This window comes from Drosophila navojoa, chromosome 3, assembly GCF_054131105.1.
Source record: "Drosophila navojoa isolate 15081-1374.11 chromosome 3, UAZ_NAV_1.0, whole genome shotgun sequence".
In the NCBI taxonomy this organism is placed as follows: Eukaryota; Metazoa; Arthropoda; class Insecta; order Diptera; family Drosophilidae; genus Drosophila; species Drosophila navojoa.
This window is the reverse complement of record NC_142891.1, coordinates 17,670,124-17,688,537: the sequence shown is the minus strand read 5'-3', so window position 1 is coordinate 17,688,537 and position 18,414 is coordinate 17,670,124. Positions and strand designations below refer to the sequence as shown.

General features: G+C 40.9%; 6 protein-coding genes across 9 annotated transcripts; 2 read left to right on the top strand and 4 right to left on the bottom strand.

The window, feature by feature from the left end:
- Window positions 1-115: 115 nt before the first annotated feature.
- Window positions 116-2,209, bottom strand: baf (barrier to autointegration factor). Its single transcript, XM_030385476.2, has 3 exons — window positions 1,960-2,209; window positions 1,191-1,868; window positions 116-276 (listed from the first exon to the last, which is right to left on the bottom strand). Exons 1-2 carry the CDS (start codon window positions 2,083-2,085, stop codon window positions 1,722-1,724), a joined length of 273 nt encoding a protein of 90 aa, XP_030241336.1. The 5' UTR covers window positions 2,086-2,209; the 3' UTR covers window positions 116-276; window positions 1,191-1,721.
- A 537-nt stretch (window positions 2,210-2,746) lies between these two features.
- Window positions 2,747-4,708, top strand: LOC115563101 (pancreatic lipase-related protein 2). 2 transcript variants are annotated; one of them, XM_030385566.2, is made up of 4 exons: window positions 2,747-3,062; window positions 3,456-3,618; window positions 3,683-4,320; window positions 4,372-4,708. In XM_030385566.2, exons 1-4 carry the CDS (start codon window positions 3,011-3,013, stop codon window positions 4,623-4,625), a joined length of 1,107 nt encoding a protein of 368 aa, XP_030241426.1. In that variant the 5' UTR covers window positions 2,747-3,010; the 3' UTR covers window positions 4,626-4,708. The 2 variants fall into 2 exon arrangements, with proteins under 2 accessions (XP_030241426.1, XP_030241425.1); XM_030385565.2 differs by lacking the exon at window positions 2,747-3,062 and adding an exon at window positions 3,138-3,382.
- Tg (Transglutaminase) lies at window positions 3,728-11,178 on the bottom strand. 3 transcript variants are annotated; one of them, XM_089256767.1, is made up of 4 exons: window positions 8,807-9,059; window positions 5,019-6,994; window positions 4,684-4,954; window positions 3,728-4,621 (listed from the first exon to the last, which is right to left on the bottom strand). In XM_089256767.1, the coding sequence occupies exons 1-3, from the start codon at window positions 8,922-8,924 to the stop codon at window positions 4,730-4,732; spliced, it is 2,319 nt and encodes a 772-aa protein (XP_089112893.1). In that variant the 5' UTR covers window positions 8,925-9,059; the 3' UTR covers window positions 3,728-4,621; window positions 4,684-4,729. The 3 variants fall into 3 exon arrangements, with proteins under 3 accessions (XP_089112893.1, XP_030241413.1, XP_030241412.1); XM_030385553.2 differs by lacking the exons at window positions 3,728-4,621; window positions 8,807-9,059 and adding an exon at window positions 10,747-11,178 and having other exon boundaries at window positions 4,623-4,954; XM_030385552.2 differs by lacking the exon at window positions 3,728-4,621 and having other exon boundaries at window positions 4,623-4,954.
- Window positions 11,179-11,330: 152 nt separating this feature from the next.
- On the bottom strand, window positions 11,331-12,382 carry LOC115563107 (RWD domain-containing protein 4). Its single transcript, XM_030385572.2, has 3 exons — window positions 12,117-12,382; window positions 11,942-12,051; window positions 11,331-11,882 (listed from the first exon to the last, which is right to left on the bottom strand). The coding sequence occupies exons 1-3, from the start codon at window positions 12,222-12,224 to the stop codon at window positions 11,456-11,458; spliced, it is 645 nt and encodes a 214-aa protein (XP_030241432.1). The 5' UTR covers window positions 12,225-12,382; the 3' UTR covers window positions 11,331-11,455.
- Window positions 12,383-12,615: 233 nt separating this feature from the next.
- On the top strand, window positions 12,616-15,514 carry LOC115563100 (uncharacterized). Its single transcript, XM_030385564.2, has one exon. It carries the CDS (start codon window positions 12,796-12,798, stop codon window positions 14,128-14,130), a length of 1,335 nt encoding a protein of 444 aa, XP_030241424.1. The 5' UTR covers window positions 12,616-12,795; the 3' UTR covers window positions 14,131-15,514.
- LOC115563111 (H/ACA ribonucleoprotein complex non-core subunit NAF1) lies at window positions 15,471-17,558 on the bottom strand. The gene is made up of 2 exons (XM_030385577.2): window positions 17,210-17,558; window positions 15,471-17,153 (listed from the first exon to the last, which is right to left on the bottom strand). Exons 1-2 carry the CDS (start codon window positions 17,463-17,465, stop codon window positions 15,523-15,525), a joined length of 1,887 nt encoding a protein of 628 aa, XP_030241437.1. The 5' UTR covers window positions 17,466-17,558; the 3' UTR covers window positions 15,471-15,522.
- Between the last annotated feature and the right edge of the window lie 856 nt (window positions 17,559-18,414).

Here is an 18,414-nt window from a genome sequence, read left to right as displayed (position 1 = left end):
GACGCTGGCTCCGCTAATCCTCCTCCTACTTCTGCTCGTAGTTTGTGTTGCTTTGCGTAGCCAGATGCTCGAACTCTGGCTTCCTTATGCCAGTTACAGCGATCCGTTATTGTGGTTTTCTGTTGTATTTTGTTCCTGAATATGTTTTCTTCTATTCCTTGTTTTTTTTTTTTTGTATTGAAAATAATTCACTCGATGGCGCTGGACACGTTGATTGGTCTGGTTCTTAAAGCTTGCCCTCGAGTGTTATTTTTTAGATGGCTGTTTCTGTTGGTCCTGTTTTGGAAAAAGACAGAACAGAAATGGCCAGACGTAAGACAAATGAGGTCATTGAATTTTTCCCGAACAGCAGAAAAGCAAGCAAAAGGATACGGGGCTCAAATGAGTGACTGCTCGCCTGGCTTGTCTCCTGTCTCCCGGCTTGCTCTGCCTTTCTCTCTCACACTCTTTCGTTTGTTCGCACTTCACCGGAACCTTACACGCCCCCGCTCCGCGCGCGCTCTCTTTCACTCTTTTTTTTACGATACAACAACGTCACAAACACACTCAACACAACATACACACACACACGCATACACACGCACTCACCCAATCGCACTGATTTGAATGACAACGACAACGACGTTTACTACTATTTAGGCACACATACTTGTGCAACGTATACAGCACATACGACTTTTCTATAAATCTATGATTCTTACGCACATTTACTTGACAATTTTGTTGACTATTTACAAATTTTTCCAAGGAAACGTTGTTGCTACCGTTTTTTTTCGACTACGATTTTGGTTAGAGACGTTTACGCAAAAAAAACACACACACACACATTAAATTTTTCTGCGACGCGAACAGGCATTACAGTGTAAATGCAGACAAATAACAACTTTATTTTGAGTACGAATCACAAGCTGAAATAAATACGTTTTTCTGTTTATGACTGTGTTATTTATGATTTGTTACTAATATAATTAATGCAAACGTCGTGCATTGCACACAAAAAGTCGATTCAGCCGTTCGTCGCAGAGAATGTTTGGCCTGGAACTCTGAAACATCAGAGTTGCTGCTGCTCGCATGCATATGCTTAGCTCACTCATACACGTTGTGTTAGTAGCACGATTGTATAGCTATCTCGCTTTACATGTCTATATACAAAGAAAAACACACGAACACAAGCGCACATCAGGCCGTACTATTTTCACTTTGCTTAATTTTAAGAAAATGAGAAGACTTATGCGCTTTTGCCAATAAAGCAAGCGATAGTTACGCTTTGGTTATTTTGTAATTTATGCCACAGTTTGACTATGATATTAATGTTTGTTAGATTTTCACGCAGCTGCTTTCATTCCATTCACCTTTATTTTTTTTTAAAGTCCGGCAACCACTAGTTATCGGATCGCAGATATACGTTGTTATCGATATTTTTATATGATGGTTAACCAATATCACTAATCGAATACATTCTATTACGCTTTTTATATTCATTTAAATTTTAATTAGGTACTGAAGAGGAAGTTGGCATACCATATGTAACCCAATGGATAGCCGAGGGAATTGAACTCTAATTAATATACATTTACATTTTAATAATAGCTTAACATTATTGTTGACAAAACATATAGTATTATAGATTAAACATCATATTCGTATGGGTTAAAATTTCCTCATCCCATTCGACTGAATTGCTTGTCCAGAGATTTTCCACAATTTATACATTGAAACGTTTACATGAACTCCTCGCACCAATCATTGAGACAATTGTAGCAATCGGATGCTTGTTTTGAGCTAGCGTGACAAACATCCTTCATCCAATCCTTGAATAATTCTTGGTCCTTCTTCAGCACCAAATACTGACCAAGTACAGTGTATGCCTAGAAACAGACCCCAAATGTTATTTATCAAAAAATAAAACGGAAACATAAAAGATCACGTCCTGCGCATATGGCGTCATTTCATATTTACCTTATCAAATCCAGCTTCCGTAAGGCGTCCACCAAGCGTTTCGCCAATACCAGCCAATTCTGTGACGGATTTCTCACCCATGGGCTCAGCCACAAAATTTCTGTACTTTTGAGTAGTGCCCGACATTTTTTAAGTTTGTTTTTTTTGGCGCGTCGCGTAAGTTCTTAAACAATTTAATGAAATGGCTACTTCAGCGAATTTCGCGTCGTTTCTAAAATGACGCACTAAATTAATGTGGCAGTATTTGGAAAACAACAAAATACAGAATCTGCAAATATCGATAGACATTAAATTCAATATTGACAACACGTTATGCTTTGCGAAAAAATTTGAATCGAATTAGCAAAATAAATAAAAAGTAAATAAATATTATATAATGTCCAAATTGATGTAGCAACGATTTCTTTTTTCTTAATATGTTCGAATGCATTAATTGTTCATAATTATTCCAGGTACTGAAGAAAAAAGCATAGCATACTTATGTACAGTAAAGCTAGTTATTGCATAGCTTGAAGGGTATTTTTTGGAATCACCTGCAAGTTAACCTCAAGATTCCCTTTCCGACAACAATCAATTTTATATTTCATTTCAAAATTTGAATATTTTTCCCGCAATTCTATATGCATAATACATATGCACGCACACACAATCACATCAATGTATGAAAGAACGTGACATCTTTCTCATTTATTTTCGAGAGCAGGTCAATCTTAAGCTGAAGTGGACCTGTAGCATTTCTTTTCAAAGCTTGAAGAACCAGAGTAGTTTTTATTTATTTATTTATTTTGAATTTAAATGCAGCCGTTGCATGCATCAGTGAATATTAATTTGGGTCTAACCCAATTAACCCCTGTGGTGTTGCCTGATAAGCTGCTTTGGCTACAATGGATACAACTGTTGGAAGACAGTTCAGCTCCAGTCTTGATTGACAACTGGCCCTGGTCTCACTTTTAAATAGGCCGCCACCACAACAGCTATAAAACTCTGAAACGTAAGGGACTTTAGTTGAGTAGTAACGGAGAAACGTAAGGAAAAAAGCGACGTACAAAAAATGATGTTGAATCTGGCGATGGGTTGGCTCTGCGTCACCGTCGTTTGGCCAGGTGAGTGAGTGACTGACCTGATTAATTTAAGTGCTTCAGTATCGCCGATCGTTGCAAATTAATTATCAAACTAAGAAACAGGTTTTTCAAAAGGAGAGAAGGATCACTAAACGAGAGACCCAAGAACTTCTTGAAGATGCTCGTTTAGTTGTCAGGCAACCGACAAGCAATCGAGATGGGCACGGGCTATGGACTCGCATGCATTTGCAATGTGATAAATCCCTGTCGCAACGAGGTGTCCAACACCTTTGTGGTCGTCCAGTGGCTAATAACAGGATTCGCTGCACTGGCTCAGGTCGTGCGACCCGTGCTGCTGCTTTGTAATTCCAAACTGAAAAAAGAGAGTAATTAAAACTATTTTATCAATTGAAAAATTTTGTGTTCTCTTGGCAGTTGGCATACGCGGCGAGGTGATTTTGAATCAGGAGGATTACAACAAGACCTGGATATATATGCCCAATGGCGATGGCAAGCCAGAGGTGGCTTATCTAGTAGAGCCGCCACCAGAGGATCGCATTAGCTTACCGCAACTAATCAAGTTCGAATATTATGGCAGGTGAGAATTTTGCATCTGATTTGATTAAAACTATCTCTGATAAAATTTAATTCAATCAATTTAGCGACTCCCCCAATGAGATGATCAGTTCAAATTTCTGGATCGATGAGAACGATTTTGAGCATGAGCGTCGTAAGCGTGACACCTGGCAGGAAATGGCCGAAAAGTTCGATCCAAAGCTGGATACCAAAATCTTGGTGCATGGCTGGAAATCTAGCACCATGAGTAACTCCATACAGTCCATACGGGGTGCATATATCCAGCGGGGGCAGGTGAATGTGTTCGCCATCAATTGGAGGGATCAGGCTGATAATATCTACTATCTGACACCGGCTCGATATACTGTGCAAGTGGGTCGTGCGGTGGCCAAGTTGATTGATCTGCTGGTCGAGGAGAAGGAGGCGGATCCACAGCGCATTCATCTGATTGGTCACAGTTTGGGCGCACACATAATGGGCTATGCGGGCTCCTATACGAAATATCGGGTTGGTCGCATAACCGGACTGGATCCAGCGCGACCCGCATTTGAGGACTGCATTGGACCAGAGAATCATTTAGATGAAACGGATGCCAATTTTGTGGATGTGATCCATAGCTGTGCGGGCTATTTGGGCTTTCGCAAGCCCATTGGCATGGTGGACTTTTATCCAAATGGTGGGGGGCCACCACAGCCAGGCTGCACGGAGATCTCACAGATCTTCAGTGAGTAGATTGTAAATATTACATAGAATACCAACTAATCTGTTCTTACAGCCGGTTGCAGTCACGGCCGCTCGTATGAGTACTTTGCGGAATCCATAAACAGTGACAAGGGATTCTATGGCGTGCCGTGTGGCACATTGGCTGAGGTGAAGGGCAAGAACTGCACCGGCAGCAAGATTCTTATGGGTGATCCAGTGCCAAGGGATGCGCGTGGTATCTATCTCGTGAAGACGGCCAAAAAGCCCGCTTTCGCACTTGGTATTGAAGACTTACTGCCCAAGGACAATGATGAGGACACTAACTAATTGACGATTTTCTTTTATTTTTCATTATTCATAAAACTTAAATTCAAGCTTAACTTACAAATACAGAAAAGAACGACTTGCAATATCGAACTGGTTCATTTGGTTCAGGGAATGACATCCGTGCGCCGGCGTATGATATTGCTGCTCCGATGGCTGCCATTGGGTTGCAGCACATCTCCTGGTCGCGGCTCAATCTCATAGTGCTTGTAGCCATCCACATCATCTAGCTCCTTGGAAGTGAACTTGGCTATCATTGTGCCTCGGCCGGCATATGGTGGGACATACTTAAATGTCGCAGCGGCCGTGCCACCCACTGGTACTTCAGGAATCTGTAGGAAATAAAAAAAAACAACTGTACCTTTCTTCAAGTCCTTCTAGTCTTGAATAACGCACCTTAAATTTGAGTGGGTGCTCTATGCCAGGTCCTTCCACTGTGAACAACCCTTTGTGGAGTGCTATGGGCAGAGGATTGGTCAGACGCAAGATTATATCGATTTCCTGCTGTGACACAATGCTGGCGTTGTCTCCATTGCCCAGTTGTAGCTTAATGTCTGGCTTGCGCACTCGGAAATCGTCCTGGGCATAATAATCGTAGTCGGTATCCTTGACACGACAGGCCGCAGAGATCTGGAAGGCCGCCTGCGAGGACAACTTCTCAAAGTATTCGAAAAATGTGACCTCCATGCGCACAAACTCAGTGCTATTCGGCTTCAGATCCAGCTCGAAGCCCATGGTCTTCACCTCCTGTGCGCCCACGCCCGTGTAGAGAACTGCATCACAGTTGAGCTGGCCGGTGGCTTGATGAATGTGCTCCTGGCTCTTGTTAGTCACCTTGAGCACCACCGAGAAGTTCTCGCCCACCTTGATGTCGTCCTTCAGCTCCATGCTGAACTCCACCTCGTTGAAGCTATCATTCAAATAATAGCGACTGAAAGCATGACGAGATTGCTTCAAGGCCTTCAGCATATAGCTGCGCTCCTCCTCGCTGCGCTCAGCATATTTATAGGTATCGGTAATATCCTCACGCTCCCACTTCAGCACTGCCTTGGTGCTGATCAAGTGGCCAATGGCCAGAGTATCCTTGCGCAACAGCTTCAGTGGCTGGGCGGGTCCATTGTAGCGCCAATAGAGCTTATCGGCATTCACCTCAGAGTAGACAAAGCCGCAGTCGAAGGGACGCAGAATCTCGCCATGCTTCACTGCCAGCACTGAGGCTGGACCCACTCGGTACATATTATCCGATGCCTCCTGTGGCGTCGCATCCACCACCTGCCAGCCATCGTATGTTCCGTACTGTCCAATGCCCAGGTCGGGACGCTGCATCCACACCTCGTTCCACACATGATAGTTCCATATGGAGTCCGTTGTCTCTGCGTCCAGTTTCTTATTGTTGGCATCGATGAACACATCGACGGTCAGCGATGCTTGAGTATCATGGGCAGAGGAGTAGCAAGTGATGATGCGTGAAGGAATGCCCAAGGCACGTGCAATTGTGGCCAGGACACCACTGAAATTCCAGCATTGGGCGAACTTCACCGACTTCTGGGTCTTGTAGAACTGCTGCAAGATCTCGACGGAGCCCGTCCACTTGGTGGGTGCTGTGCCGCCCGAGAAATCCTCCGTCCAGTTGCCCAACAGCACACCATCATCATCCACGGAGTTTACCAGAGCAGATAGAGCACGTGCCACACGCACCGGATCGCCTCGGTAGGCAGGTGGAATGCGACCCACTGTGCCAAGAACTCGCAGGCTGCACTCGAGCACATGACGCTCGAATTGGCCAACCTTCCAGACCGAGGGACGCAGTCGATTGTAGGAGCCACGCCAAATGAGGGTCGTATCATGCATCACATACTCCTTGCGCTTATCTCGGTCCTCCATGTAAACCTGATCGTCCGGACACCAGGGATTAAACAGTATATAGATGGGCAGTGGCAGCGGATAGCTGCGCGAGCCATCGCCTAGCAGCTTCGTGTCAATGTCCAGACGCCACTCAGTTACCGGACAAGTGGCCGGTGGCTTCACTAGTACTGTTAATATTTGACCCTCGTGCGATTCGATGCCGGCGCCCCATTCCAATGGATCGCCCAGAAAATCAATGCCATCGTGCGGCACTAGAGCCGTCAGAGTGCCATGTCCCGGATTCGGTTTGCTATCGTCCGTCACACTAAATATGAAGCTGATTGCATCTTTGCTGGGGCTGTAATCCCGATTGAAGTAGATGCGCAAACGAAACGGTTCGCCTCGTCGCACGATAAGCGCCTCCTTGGCAGCTGCCGCATAGAAGTGACTTGTGTGGTGCTCGTCATGGTTGTCCGCCAGGCAGAGATCCACACGCTGCACGCCCAACACCGCAGAGCTGCCGGCATCTGAAAGATTGAATAGGATAAATAATCAAGTTTGTCGATGATTTTGTAGCCCTGACACTTCATAAATCAAGGGGCAAAACCCACGAAAAATTATATAAATTTACATATTTGATCAGTGCATGAATGCTATTTTCACACACTGAGGCTCACAGAACCGATAAAAATGTAAACTGAACTAGTAACTCCTAACTAAAATTAAATCTGAACCAATTGCTAAAGTGTGCCAATTTTTGTTTATGGTTTTTTTTTTTACCAATAAGTAACGCGCTCGATGATCTCATAAAACAAAGCTGATCATGTCATGATGTAGCCGAAACGAATTATTTTAAATAATCGCCTTTGGCCATAAATATACAAAGTTTGCGGCACACTGGCCAAACAGTTCAATGCCAAGTCAATTAATTCTCGTAGTGGACAATCGGGCGTATGAACGATATATAAACAGAAGACAACGCCTACAACAAACAATCAAACGCATGGACTATACCTAACACTGACAGAAAATCGTCATCGTCATCATCATCAAGATCTATGGGAATTAGCCGCAACAACATAAACAGCACTTGTGCTGATGGACAAATTTGTATACCATAAAAAAGTATTTTTATAAATGTATATGCATATATATGTATGTATGCTCATAGTATATAATAAGCTAACTATGTCTGTCTACAGTAATACTTCGTTTATTCGCTTCGTATCGTTTGTTTAAATGTTTTTTTTTTTTTTTTTTTCAATTAAAAACCTGTTGAATTTGTCTCTATACTTGTATTTAAAACCCTTAGTCTTTTCCTTTGGCTTATAAGTTATTAAAGCACCATCTCTTTATTTTACTGTAATTCTTCTGTTTTCTTTTGTTTGCTCAAATCGAATTTTCGAAATTTATAAGTAGCATTTGGCAATCTGATTCGATTTATGTGTATAAAAAAACTAATAAGCTCTAAGGCTAACGAAAATCAAAAACATAAAATCTATAAAAATAATAAGAATCTTGTTTCTATAAAAAGCGGAACATTTTATATACGATCCAGCACGTACATATGTATGTATAAATACACCCATATGTACGAATTCCATTTCCACATGGCTGCACTTTGGGACCCTAACAATCAAAGCATTTAAATTTCTATTGATGTTTAACCTTTCGAGAAAGTGTTTTTGGATCATAGGATGCTGAAATAGACAGCGATAAGATAAGACAGCTTTAGATGCCACCGTCAAGTTAAAAAGTGATTCATGTTAATGATTATATGATTTATAAGCCAATCAGAAAATAAATATTAACGACAACAAAATGTATGTAAAGCCAAAGATGCCGGAAACTCACAAAACATGTCAAACAACTAACAAAAAAAAAAAAAAAAAAAACACACACACAAAATAGCGCGTGAAGTCATAGACGAAAATTTGACTGCAAATGTGTAATAATTTTTATGAGTGAAGCTTCACACTGTCAATATAATAAACATTTACAAAACTAAATTTTTTTGATACATTTACAAATACATATTTTTTTTTTTAATTTGAACAAGATATTTTAAATCTTCTTAGTGACTGGTTGCATATAACAAAAACTTAGGAATTGCTCATATATCTAAAGAAATTTTTTTTATTTTCGTCAACATATTCTTTGGTATCATTAAATAGTTCTATTATATTTGTATGACATTTTTGTCAAATTTTATAAAGAGAAATAGAAGAAGAAAGAAAGAGAATAAGCTATTTTTTGCACTCCATTTAATATTAGCGTTTTTAAGTTTTATAAAATTTTTAATGCGATTTGTTTGCAATTTGTTCACAGCACTTAATTACTTGCAATATCGGGACCGGGACGTATACTCCGGTAGGGATTTATTGGTTTGGCAGGAGCCGGCGGTTGCCACCAGCGCTGCAGCCAACTGGGCGCATAGCTGCGATACCAATGGGTCATCGTCTCAATAAAAGACTACAAAACGTAACGGAAACTGCGCTTTAAGCTTGAACTATTTATTTATTTAGGTGCTGAGAAATAGCAAATCAAAAACCGTACACCGCGACGCTTCAAATAACACTGATCAATATCGAAGATTGAGATAGTTTATTTGCTGGCTGGCTGGCTAGCTGTTTCTGATGACCTCTCTCGCGCTCTCTCGATTCTTCTATTGTCTGTGGCTTATAGTGCTGCCTACGCTGAGGGGAAAAAAGCTAAATTGATACTCACTTATATAAATCATAGCAGCAAAATAAACTAAATAATATTCATTATTTAAAAATAAAATAATTGTATTAAGAAATAACCGAGAATTATAATAAGCTTTCTCTGCCTGCTAAGCACGTAACCATAGAATGTAGCTTGAAAAGCGCTAAGGCAGTCATCTCTAAAATAGCCGTTAGCTGATCTCTTGAACGTCGCTTCTCCTTCTCTCTCTCTCTCTCTCAGTATGTTGTTATTAATAATTATGAACGGGAAGCGTTTTTCTGGTGCGTCCGTTGGCGTTGCTTTGGCAGTAGAAGTTACCACCATCTGTTGCGCGACTACGTCATCGACAAAATTCAGAGAGATGAATCTAAAATCTTGAATCACAAGCGCAACAAATAGTGTCAATTAAATTGATTCATGTGCAAGCAGGCCTGCAGCAGAGCTCAAAATCATCTAGTAATTTGCATGCAGTTAAATAGATTTTTGAATGCTGTGTGATTATTGTTATTTGCAATATTTTTAACTATGATCTCCAATTTAAATCTGTCTAGTGCATAGTACATAACATAAATGATAGTCCACATTCTTTTCACAGCTTAAAATTACCTGATTATTTCATACAGCCTCAAACAGGTTGTCAACTGATAATACCTGTATTATCATGCTATTTAGTAGTTATAATAAACGCGAGAAAAATACATTTTCGAAGGTCAAATACTCTTCAAATATTTAAACATACTTTAACTAAGCTGGAAACAGTATGAAAGATAAGAATCTCAAACCTTTTTTTTGCAGTAAATTTAACACTCCGGTATTATACCTGAAAATGAGCATGAGCCAAGCGACAAAAATTTTAAAGTTTATGTTTTGCATATACAGAATTTGTGTGTTTGCAAATGATTAATATAATTAATTACTGTTTTAAAAAGGTTTGGAATACAAAAGCTATTTCAGCTCATGTACGAGGGTTATTTGAATAATATTCAAACTTAATGTGAAGATTAGTTAATATAACAAAGTTAATGTCGCTAATAAAATATATTTTTACATATATTTTTATAATAAATGATTTTATAATATTTATTGTACAAATATATATAAGTATATAATTGAAGAAGTCCGCAATTTTGGAGCCCACTCTCGTTTTTCATTCGCACACAAGCGAGTATCAAAACAATTTTTGGGAGCTGTTGTTTTACGTTTATTTTTGGTGTTATTTCATTGAATAACAGATTCCAGGTGCTTGATATTTGCTTAATGTTCATTTGCGAGCTATTTAAGTAGAATTGATGAATAAGGCTTGCAAGCAGACTGCTACAAGTGTTGACTAGATATACATATATGTATGTATACATATGTATATCTTTATACATATATAATGTACATTTCAAAAATTAAATAAATGGCTAGACTGTAGGCAGATAGTTTTGAAATGTTCACGTACGCCCACAGCGAACAGCGAATTGGCATACAAAAAAGGTAAAATCGACGTTAGGTAATAATAGTATGCAGTCTCATTATCATTGTCAAATGTAAACAAAGCAAATATTTCAAAAACAAAAACAAAGCTTACCCGGAGCTGTTAAAAGATTTGCATTAATAGTGCGCATACGCAGCTTTGAGTCGACTTCGCTTTTCGAGTGTTCGTCGGAATTTTTGCTTCGACGCAGGCAAGAGAATTTGTGACCCATTGTAGAATATTTGCTTAGATAAGCTAATGTTGACGAGTCTTCTCTCTCACACCACCTTGAGTATTTGAATCTATTATTGCACCCGACGCGCACCGGACCTGTTGTCTCTTTCTCTCTCGCTCTCTGTTATCTCTTAAACTGGTTTCGAGAGAGCGCTTAGTATTCCCCAAGGTATTTATGCTTAAATATCGAATTCGAACTTAACACGCCCGCTGTCTAAAATTAACTGACAATATTTAACGCTATAAAAAATTTAAATAAGAACTGTAACATAATTTCGTTTAAAATATTACATCATCAACACGTACGAAGCGACTGACACAGCGCATCGAAATTTTGGGACTGATCTATGCGTATACAGTGTTTTTTTTTCCATTTTTATAAAAAGTATTTGATTTTCCATTGACTTGACCCTAGCGGCCAAGTGGCTGGCCTCGTCTCTCCAAAAAGAATAACCAGACATGCGTGTTGTAAATTGATCGGCTTTAATGGACTCAAGCAGCAACAGCGCTGATCACATTCTGACATTTATTTGTTGTTTTGATTGAATTCGTTGATAATTTGAATTAGTTAACTAGTTGACATCTAAACTCAGGTGTTAAGTGGGTGCAGAACCGGATTGGCTGCGGCTGCCGCTGTTGCACTCTCTAAGGCCGCTGCTGTGTCCTCCTTGCTGCCTGTTTGTGATAGATGCTTAACGATATCCACCCAATCCCAGCCACGTGCACGTTCGCCCTTATGATCGGTGCGTTCCCATTGGCGGCGCTTTTGCGCTTTTGTCAATTGCTCCTTCTTCGGTTCCTTTTGCTTGGCATCTGCTGTCGGATCTGATATCTTCAGCGCTCCAACACCGTCGTCTACGACAGCCATGGCGGGCGCAGTTTCGGGCTGTAAGGCAGTCAGTTGCTCCAAATTGTCTTTAAGGCATTCGAATAGGGTATATGTCATGCCACAGCCCAACCATTGGGTTGCCTCTGTTTTGAGTGCTGATTCTATTGCATCCTTCACAACGGGTAAGCTGAAAGTACAGTGTTCTTAAAAAGATGCGTAGTGTTGTGGTATTTCATTAACACTTACAGATTGCGGTTGTAGAAGGTATTCAGATTGATCGTGGGTGCCTCGTCGGGATAATTTTCGCCCCATTGTAGCTCCACTAGAAATGATTTATAGCTATCCTCTTCGCCATACTAAAGCAGAGAAACAAATTATTTATAGCTACATATTTGCCGTGATTGGTGCATGTGGCCCTTACCTTGTATTGAAATGTGGTCAAGTTGATTTCTTTGAAATTTTCATCGCCTTCGTAAATGGATTGCAGAGCTTCGCGCTCATCTGTCTGCTGTTCGAGTGGTGTCGACATTATTTGCAAATGTAATGAATGTGTTCAAACAACACACATTTCACAAAAATAATAGAATAAAGCAACAATTTAAACTAAATAATTTTTGGCTTTAATACAAAACAAAGCAACAGCTGAGTGCTGCCGGCAGTGAAGGAAGAACAAGAAATTTTCCATTCACACTGGTAGTATAAATACACTGACTGTCTGGTCAGTGATAAATATGTGCATCTCGAGCTATAAAATACAAGTGCTCAATAATAAACTAATTTTAAATTATATCCTCCGCAATATACGAAAATGTAGAAAACAAAATGCTTAATTTCTGGCATACTAAAAGAAAACAACATGAACTTAGACCATATTAAAAGGTGGCATCACCGGTTTTGTTTGGTAAAAAACGCGGTAAATTTTCAATTATCAAATGCAGCCACACTGCGTAGAATATATAAACAAATAGAAGCATTGCGTAAAAAATGCAAGTGCGCGGGTGAATCATCGGCAATTACTAATATCCATTAACTCATGTGTCTAGCGCGCCGAATAGTAAGCATAACAGCAACTTAGCTGAGCAGATAATCAGTTTAGAAATATGTCAATGGATGCGGACGCGGATCCAACGAAAGCAGCTACGGAATGTGCGCAATTGCTGGAATTTAAAGAATTTTTGTCCACAAGAGCCGTAAGCAGCGAACTGACCTCTGGCAACGAACTATCTCGCAACATTAATTGTGTAACGCGTAGCAGCACTGACACCTATAAAGTGAACGGCGATGAAAGGCGCGCGGAAATTATTTCAGCCGTTTGGAAATACCTATCAACCCAAGGCTGTCCGGTCTCCTTTCAGCTGAAGCTTCTCCATTTGGCCACCTCACAGCTGGAGCAGGAGATTTGTCATGCCAAGGAGCTGGAGCTGAATGAGGCAGACGGCAGCAATCCACAATATGATCTATTAAAATTACAAAAGTTTGTCAACCTACAGCTGGAGAAGCTGTTGCTTAAGCTGACGGACAATGCAGCTATGGATAAGTTGCAGACCTATGCCGATAGTGGTGCGCTGTGCAAGGAGCCCTCTAGTTGCGCATGCGCCTTACAGCCCGCAGCACCATCGCACAGTGTCGCAGCTGTTAAGAATAAGCCGCGCAAAATGGAAGATCGCCATGTGTGCCTGGAACGTTTTGGTGAAATGTATCAGCTAGTGGATCACAAAGATTGCCGTTTCTTTGGCGTCTTCGATGGCCATTCGGGTGCCTTGTCCGCCACCTATGCAACCAGTCAGATACCCCATTTGTTGGCCAAGCAATTGCAGCGAGTGCGAACTAATGGGGAGTGCACTGTGGACTTCTATCGCAATGCCTTTGAGACGTCCTTTTTGCAGGCGGACGAACGGTTTGCTCGCAAACGCATCACCAGCGGCACAACTGCTGTTTGTGCCCTGATCGTGAACGGACAGCAGTTGTATATCGCCTGGGTGGGCGACTCCAAGGCGTTGCTTGTAGGCAAACGGACTCAGCTGCAGCTAGTCAAACCACACAAACCAGAGGCTGTGGATGAAAGGCGGCGCATCGAAATGAGCGGCGGCAGCGTCATTCATGCCCAGGGCCAATGGCGCGTGAATGGTATCTTGAATGTGGGTCGCTCCATTGGCGACTACAGCCTGGAGGCTGTCATAGCTGAGCCCGATTTTGTCGATGTGCAGCTAAGTGACGCGCATGATTTTTTGGTCATGGGCAGCGATGGGCTCTGGGATCATGTGCCCGAGGCCTTCATTGTGGAGACCGTCTATCAGTGCTTAGCGGAGCCGACCACCCAACTCGAAGACATTCCCAAATTGCTTGTGGAGGCTGCCAAGGATAGGGACTCACAGGATAATATAACTGTTATCCTCATTCTGCTCAAGAAGCGCGACCAAATCGTACAACGTTAGGCAATCAAAAGAACAGAATGTTGTTCACAGATTACCATTATAGTTATTCTGCATTTGTTGTCTGTTTATCATCACACACTTATTTTTGATTATTATTATTTTTAAAATATTTTTCTTTCCATGTAAATAGCTTTAGGCTCGCTAAACTTTCCTATTTTGATTCGATTCAACCACATTCGCCTGTGCCTCTCGAATAAGCTTAACATTTCGATCCAACTATATGTATATCCAATTATAAACACACATATACATGCATTTTAGAGATATATCATATATTTATATATATAGATATATACAGGTAAAATCATAATCACCAAGAAGTTAACATTGTTTTTGGCCGCTTTTTAATAGCTCACAGTGCTTCCACCCGATTCGATTGCTGTATATAAAGCAACCATATATAAAGCATATACATATGTATATATAGTTATAGTTATATATATAATCTATATATATATTGGCCCAGTTGACAAACGTAACGAAAATCCAACGAATCACTCGATTTTACAAACAATTTTTGTTTCATTCAGTGTAGTAACTAATGGAGAATATCAAAAATAATGCAAATCCTTAAAAGATTATACATTTTTAACGGAGATCCTTAAATTCAAGATCCTTGCCAAAATTTTAAAATTGTTATATCATAAGTATAAAATCTATTATTAAATTAGATTGTAGAGTACATAAATTCAAGTCACACAAGCAATATACAATTTTTGAATAATTAGCTATTTTATTATTCAGCAATTATATATTTTAATAAACACAAATTTACAAATTAATTTAAAAACAAAATTTTAAAGTTTTACCATTTAAACAAAAAAAGTTTAAGAGCCAAAATTAAAAAAATGTAAAAACTTGCATTGTTAAAAATGTCACAAATATAAATAATATATATTATAAAAAAATAAATTTGATAGAAAAATTTAAAGGAAACAAACACAAAATTAATTATAGAGTTATGCAAAAATATTTAATGGAAACCAGGTTGCAATAGACCTAACAGCAATCTATATATAAATATATTTGAATCCACAAATCCATGATGTATTTTAAAATTTCTGTTAAGAAATTGTTAACCTATAGAAACTTTAGCTTATAAATCCGCTATATTTATTTAATCCAATTTTTGAAATTTAAGGAAAAAGTTTGTCAATTGGGTACATATACACCCATGCATTCACACACCGTTAGATATGTTTATACCCAGCCATATATGTACAATGCGCACACACACCTGTAATCAGCGTTATTGTTGAGATCCCACACAGATTAAGTACCTTTTTATACAACAAAATCTTCAAGCATTTTAACGATAAAAAAAAACAGAAAGCAAACAATTTTTAAACAAATTTTTTTATTGGAATAAAGTGAATAAAAGCGATTTGATGTTTAATTGGGTGGCGGATGAGGCGGTGGTCCATAGGGCGAAGGATGCGGTGGATACATGTGAGGTGGCATACCCATGGGCATGCCATAGGGATGTTGTGGCGGAGGTGGTGGTGGCAGCGGTGGTCCCTGCATATAGCCATAGCCATGCGTGGGCATGGGGAATCCCATGCCGGGAATCATATTGAAATTGGCCGCAGGTGGATGATAATTGTGATAGTAATTCGAATGCCAGCTGCCTGGATTGTAGCTGGGATGATAGTTGTACTCCGAGTCTCTCGACTGCGAGCGAGATTGATTGTGCTGGCGCTGCTGCTGCTGCTGATTGCCAAGGGAATAGTTCTGCGACTGGCGTTGATCGCGTCGACCCCGCTGTCGAGGCGCTGCCTCGCTAGCTTCTGTCTTCGATGTTGTCGCCGTAGTCACCGTCTCCGTAGAGTCGGTGGAATCGGTGCGTTCACGTTGACGCTTCTTGCGCAGCTCCCAACGCGCTTCGCGCTCCGCCTCATCGTCAGAGTAATCGATGAAGCGCGCTGGTGGTTCCACATCGTGCTCCCACGATGCATCCGAGCCGCGCACCTGCATCAGTTTGGACAGTATAACGAATTGTGTGTGCTCTGTTTGTGGGGCACAGTAGACAATGTCGCCAACGTTGATGTTGCGCTCTTTGATCTGCTGATTGGAATTGAAGCGAACGCAGTAAAGTGGATCGGCCACCTGGCCGAGCACATCGAAGACCTGGCCAAGTACCTTGCGTCCCTTTTCTAGAAAGAGCACAGTGTCCAAATCGAACAACATAGAGTTGGGCAGGACACTGACTAAAACTAATTGATCCACTATAGATTGCACTTTGCCCAGCTCAATGCATTCGTCCTCGGGAACGGTTATCTCAAGCTGTTCAATTGGAGGTAGGTCATCCAGCAGCATCTCGCCCCGCACTCTCGGCGGCTGTCGACGGCGGGGCTTCGAATCATCTTCCAGATCATCATCGTCATCGTCATCACAATCATCGGTATTTATGCGTTTGTCTATTTTCTTGCGCAATACTGTAAGATATTCTGCCTCTGAATCGGAGTCTGATTCACTACTGGTCTCGCTGCTCGAGCTGACGGCGACAGCTTGACGACGCATGCTGGAGGGTCCTGTTATTGGTACTTCCACAATATCATCATTGTCGCTGTCTGCTATTGGTTGTGGCTCTTCCACGTCTGAGTCCATATCAGAGCCATAGCCAGAGAGTAAACTTAAGCCATTTGTTTGTTTCGCTGATGCAGTTAAACCTTCATTTGTTGGCGACGGTTCGCAGTCCATTGCACTCACAGCAGCGACAAGTTCTCCTTGAGAACTAGCAGCTATTGCCTGGTGGTTTACTTCTGGTTCAACCACTGCATTGCTGTCAGTTTCTTGTTCCACTGTTCGATTGACACTGACTGCCGACGAGCAGTTTTTCACTTCCATTTGAGAATTTGCAGCATCGGGGCTGATCTCGTCTTGAGGAGTTGATTTTACTGGCTCGATAGTCCGCTCTGTTTCTGCTGATGTTACCGACGTTGACATTTCTTCTTCTTCTTCTCCACTGTTCAGCTCTGCTTCCACTGGGGTTGCCTCTGCTGTCTCTGCAGGTGAAGCACAATCTAAAACCATTATATTTAAATTATTATGCGTACTTTTATAGGACAACTAAATCTACCTTTTTGCGTTTGGCCTTGCTCCTGATTGGTTGTTGTCGCTGTTTCATTCTCTTTGTGCACACTTGCAGTCGCTTTTTTTGGGCTTGCTTCACTAACAACTGTTGTTGAATCATTTTCGGCACTCACTTCGATAGCTGTTGCTTGCACAGTTTCTGTGGCGATGTTTGCATTTGAGGCCACTGCTGTCACTGTTACCTCATTGGTAACGGTTGCTGTCTCCGTATTGTTAGACGGCGTCACTTCTGTTGCTTCCATAGTTAACGAAATAAATGTTAAGCTACTCCCTAAACAAAAACACGTCCACCAGGCGCACGTGTTTATTTGAAACGGACAGGCAATCGAAACGGGTATCGATATATAGTATCGATACGCCACAATATTTCACTCGAAGAGTTGAGAGCACTGCTGCCAACTTGTTTTTATTGTGGAGGAGTGAAAACAATTTGAAAAATAACACATCAAAAAGCGGTAAAACTAATTGTTTTAAGTTTTACATTATATTTCATTAAATATTTTTATTGGTTGGAATTCATCATCTTATGACAGATACATACGAGGCTAATTTTTATATAGTTTATAGCAATATTTTCCATGCCCTCTTAATAAATATACATACATTCCCTAAAATTCAGAGGCTGCCACCTATATTTTAACAAAAATAAACTTATTTCTAAAAGTTCTCCGTATCGGTCTTCTAAGTACTTCTTCCCAGTATATGATCCAAACATACGCTCCAAGTATTTCGTCTAGGTTTTTAATGCTCAGCTGAACGATCACCCACCTCACTTGACTGCACTGAACGACTGGGCCTGAGTGACTGAAGAAATGCTGCAGCTCTGCCCTTTATATAGGACAACTTTCTCTCAAGCATTAGGTCGTGATGTAGAGCCCGACGACAGGTAGAGGCTTTCGCAGCCGAACTTTAAGTGACCAATGGGAGCTCTCTCTGCCGCTTCAAGCATCTAGCTTCGTTTGCTCAAATGTAAATACCAAATGAAGGCCGATGCATTCACATAGGCAACTTAAATGATCTTCTGATCTCTTAGACAGACCGGCAGAGAGACAGACTCAGAGACAGACTGTGAGATAGACGGGAAGACAGAAGGAGAGACAGATATACAGACAAACCTACGAACCAACACGAATACATAGTCAAGTCGAAAGGAGAATATGTATATATGTAAGTGTTGTTGTGCTAAATAGC

Bases quoted from the DNA above. Each gene is read 5' to 3' on its own strand.
- baf (XM_030385476.2), bottom strand. From the start codon at position 2,085: ATGTCGGGCACTACTCAAAAGTACAGAAATTTTGTGGCTGAGCCCATG. The intron at 1,869-1,959 runs GTAAATATGAAA...GTCTGTTTCTAG, and splicing joins CGGAAGCTGGATTTGATAAG to GCATACACTGTACTTGGTCA.
- LOC115563101 (XM_030385565.2), top strand. From the start codon at position 3,238: ATGGGCACGGGCTATGGACTCGCATGCATTTGCAATGTGATAAATCCC. The intron at 3,619-3,682 runs GTGAGAATTTTG...CAATCAATTTAG, and splicing joins AAGTTCGAATATTATGGCAG to CGACTCCCCCAATGAGATGA. The intron at 4,321-4,371 runs GTGAGTAGATTG...CTGTTCTTACAG, and splicing joins GGAGATCTCACAGATCTTCA to CCGGTTGCAGTCACGGCCGC.
- Tg (XM_030385553.2), bottom strand. From the start codon at position 10,864: ATGGGTCACAAATTCTCTTGCCTGCGTCGAAGCAAAAATTCCGACGAA. The intron at 6,995-10,746 runs GTAAGCTTTGTT...TCAATCTTTCAG, and splicing joins AAATCTTTTAACAGCTCCGG to ATGCCGGCAGCTCTGCGGTG. The intron at 4,955-5,018 runs GTGCGTTATTCA...TATTTCCTACAG, and splicing joins AGCACCCACTCAAATTTAAG to ATTCCTGAAGTACCAGTGGG.
- LOC115563107 (XM_030385572.2), bottom strand. From the start codon at position 12,224: ATGTCGACACCACTCGAACAGCAGACAGATGAGCGCGAAGCTCTGCAA. The intron at 12,052-12,116 runs GTAAGGGCCACA...TCTCTGCTTTAG, and splicing joins TGACCACATTTCAATACAAG to TATGGCGAAGAGGATAGCTA. The intron at 11,883-11,941 runs GTAAGTGTTAAT...CTGTACTTTCAG, and splicing joins ACCTTCTACAACCGCAATCT to CTTACCCGTTGTGAAGGATG.
- LOC115563100 (XM_030385564.2), top strand. From the start codon at position 12,796: ATGTCAATGGATGCGGACGCGGATCCAACGAAAGCAGCTACGGAATGT.
- LOC115563111 (XM_030385577.2), bottom strand. From the start codon at position 17,465: ATGGAAGCAACAGAAGTGACGCCGTCTAACAATACGGAGACAGCAACC. The intron at 17,154-17,209 runs GTAGATTTAGTT...TAATGGTTTTAG, and splicing joins GCAAGGCCAAACGCAAAAAG to ATTGTGCTTCACCTGCAGAG.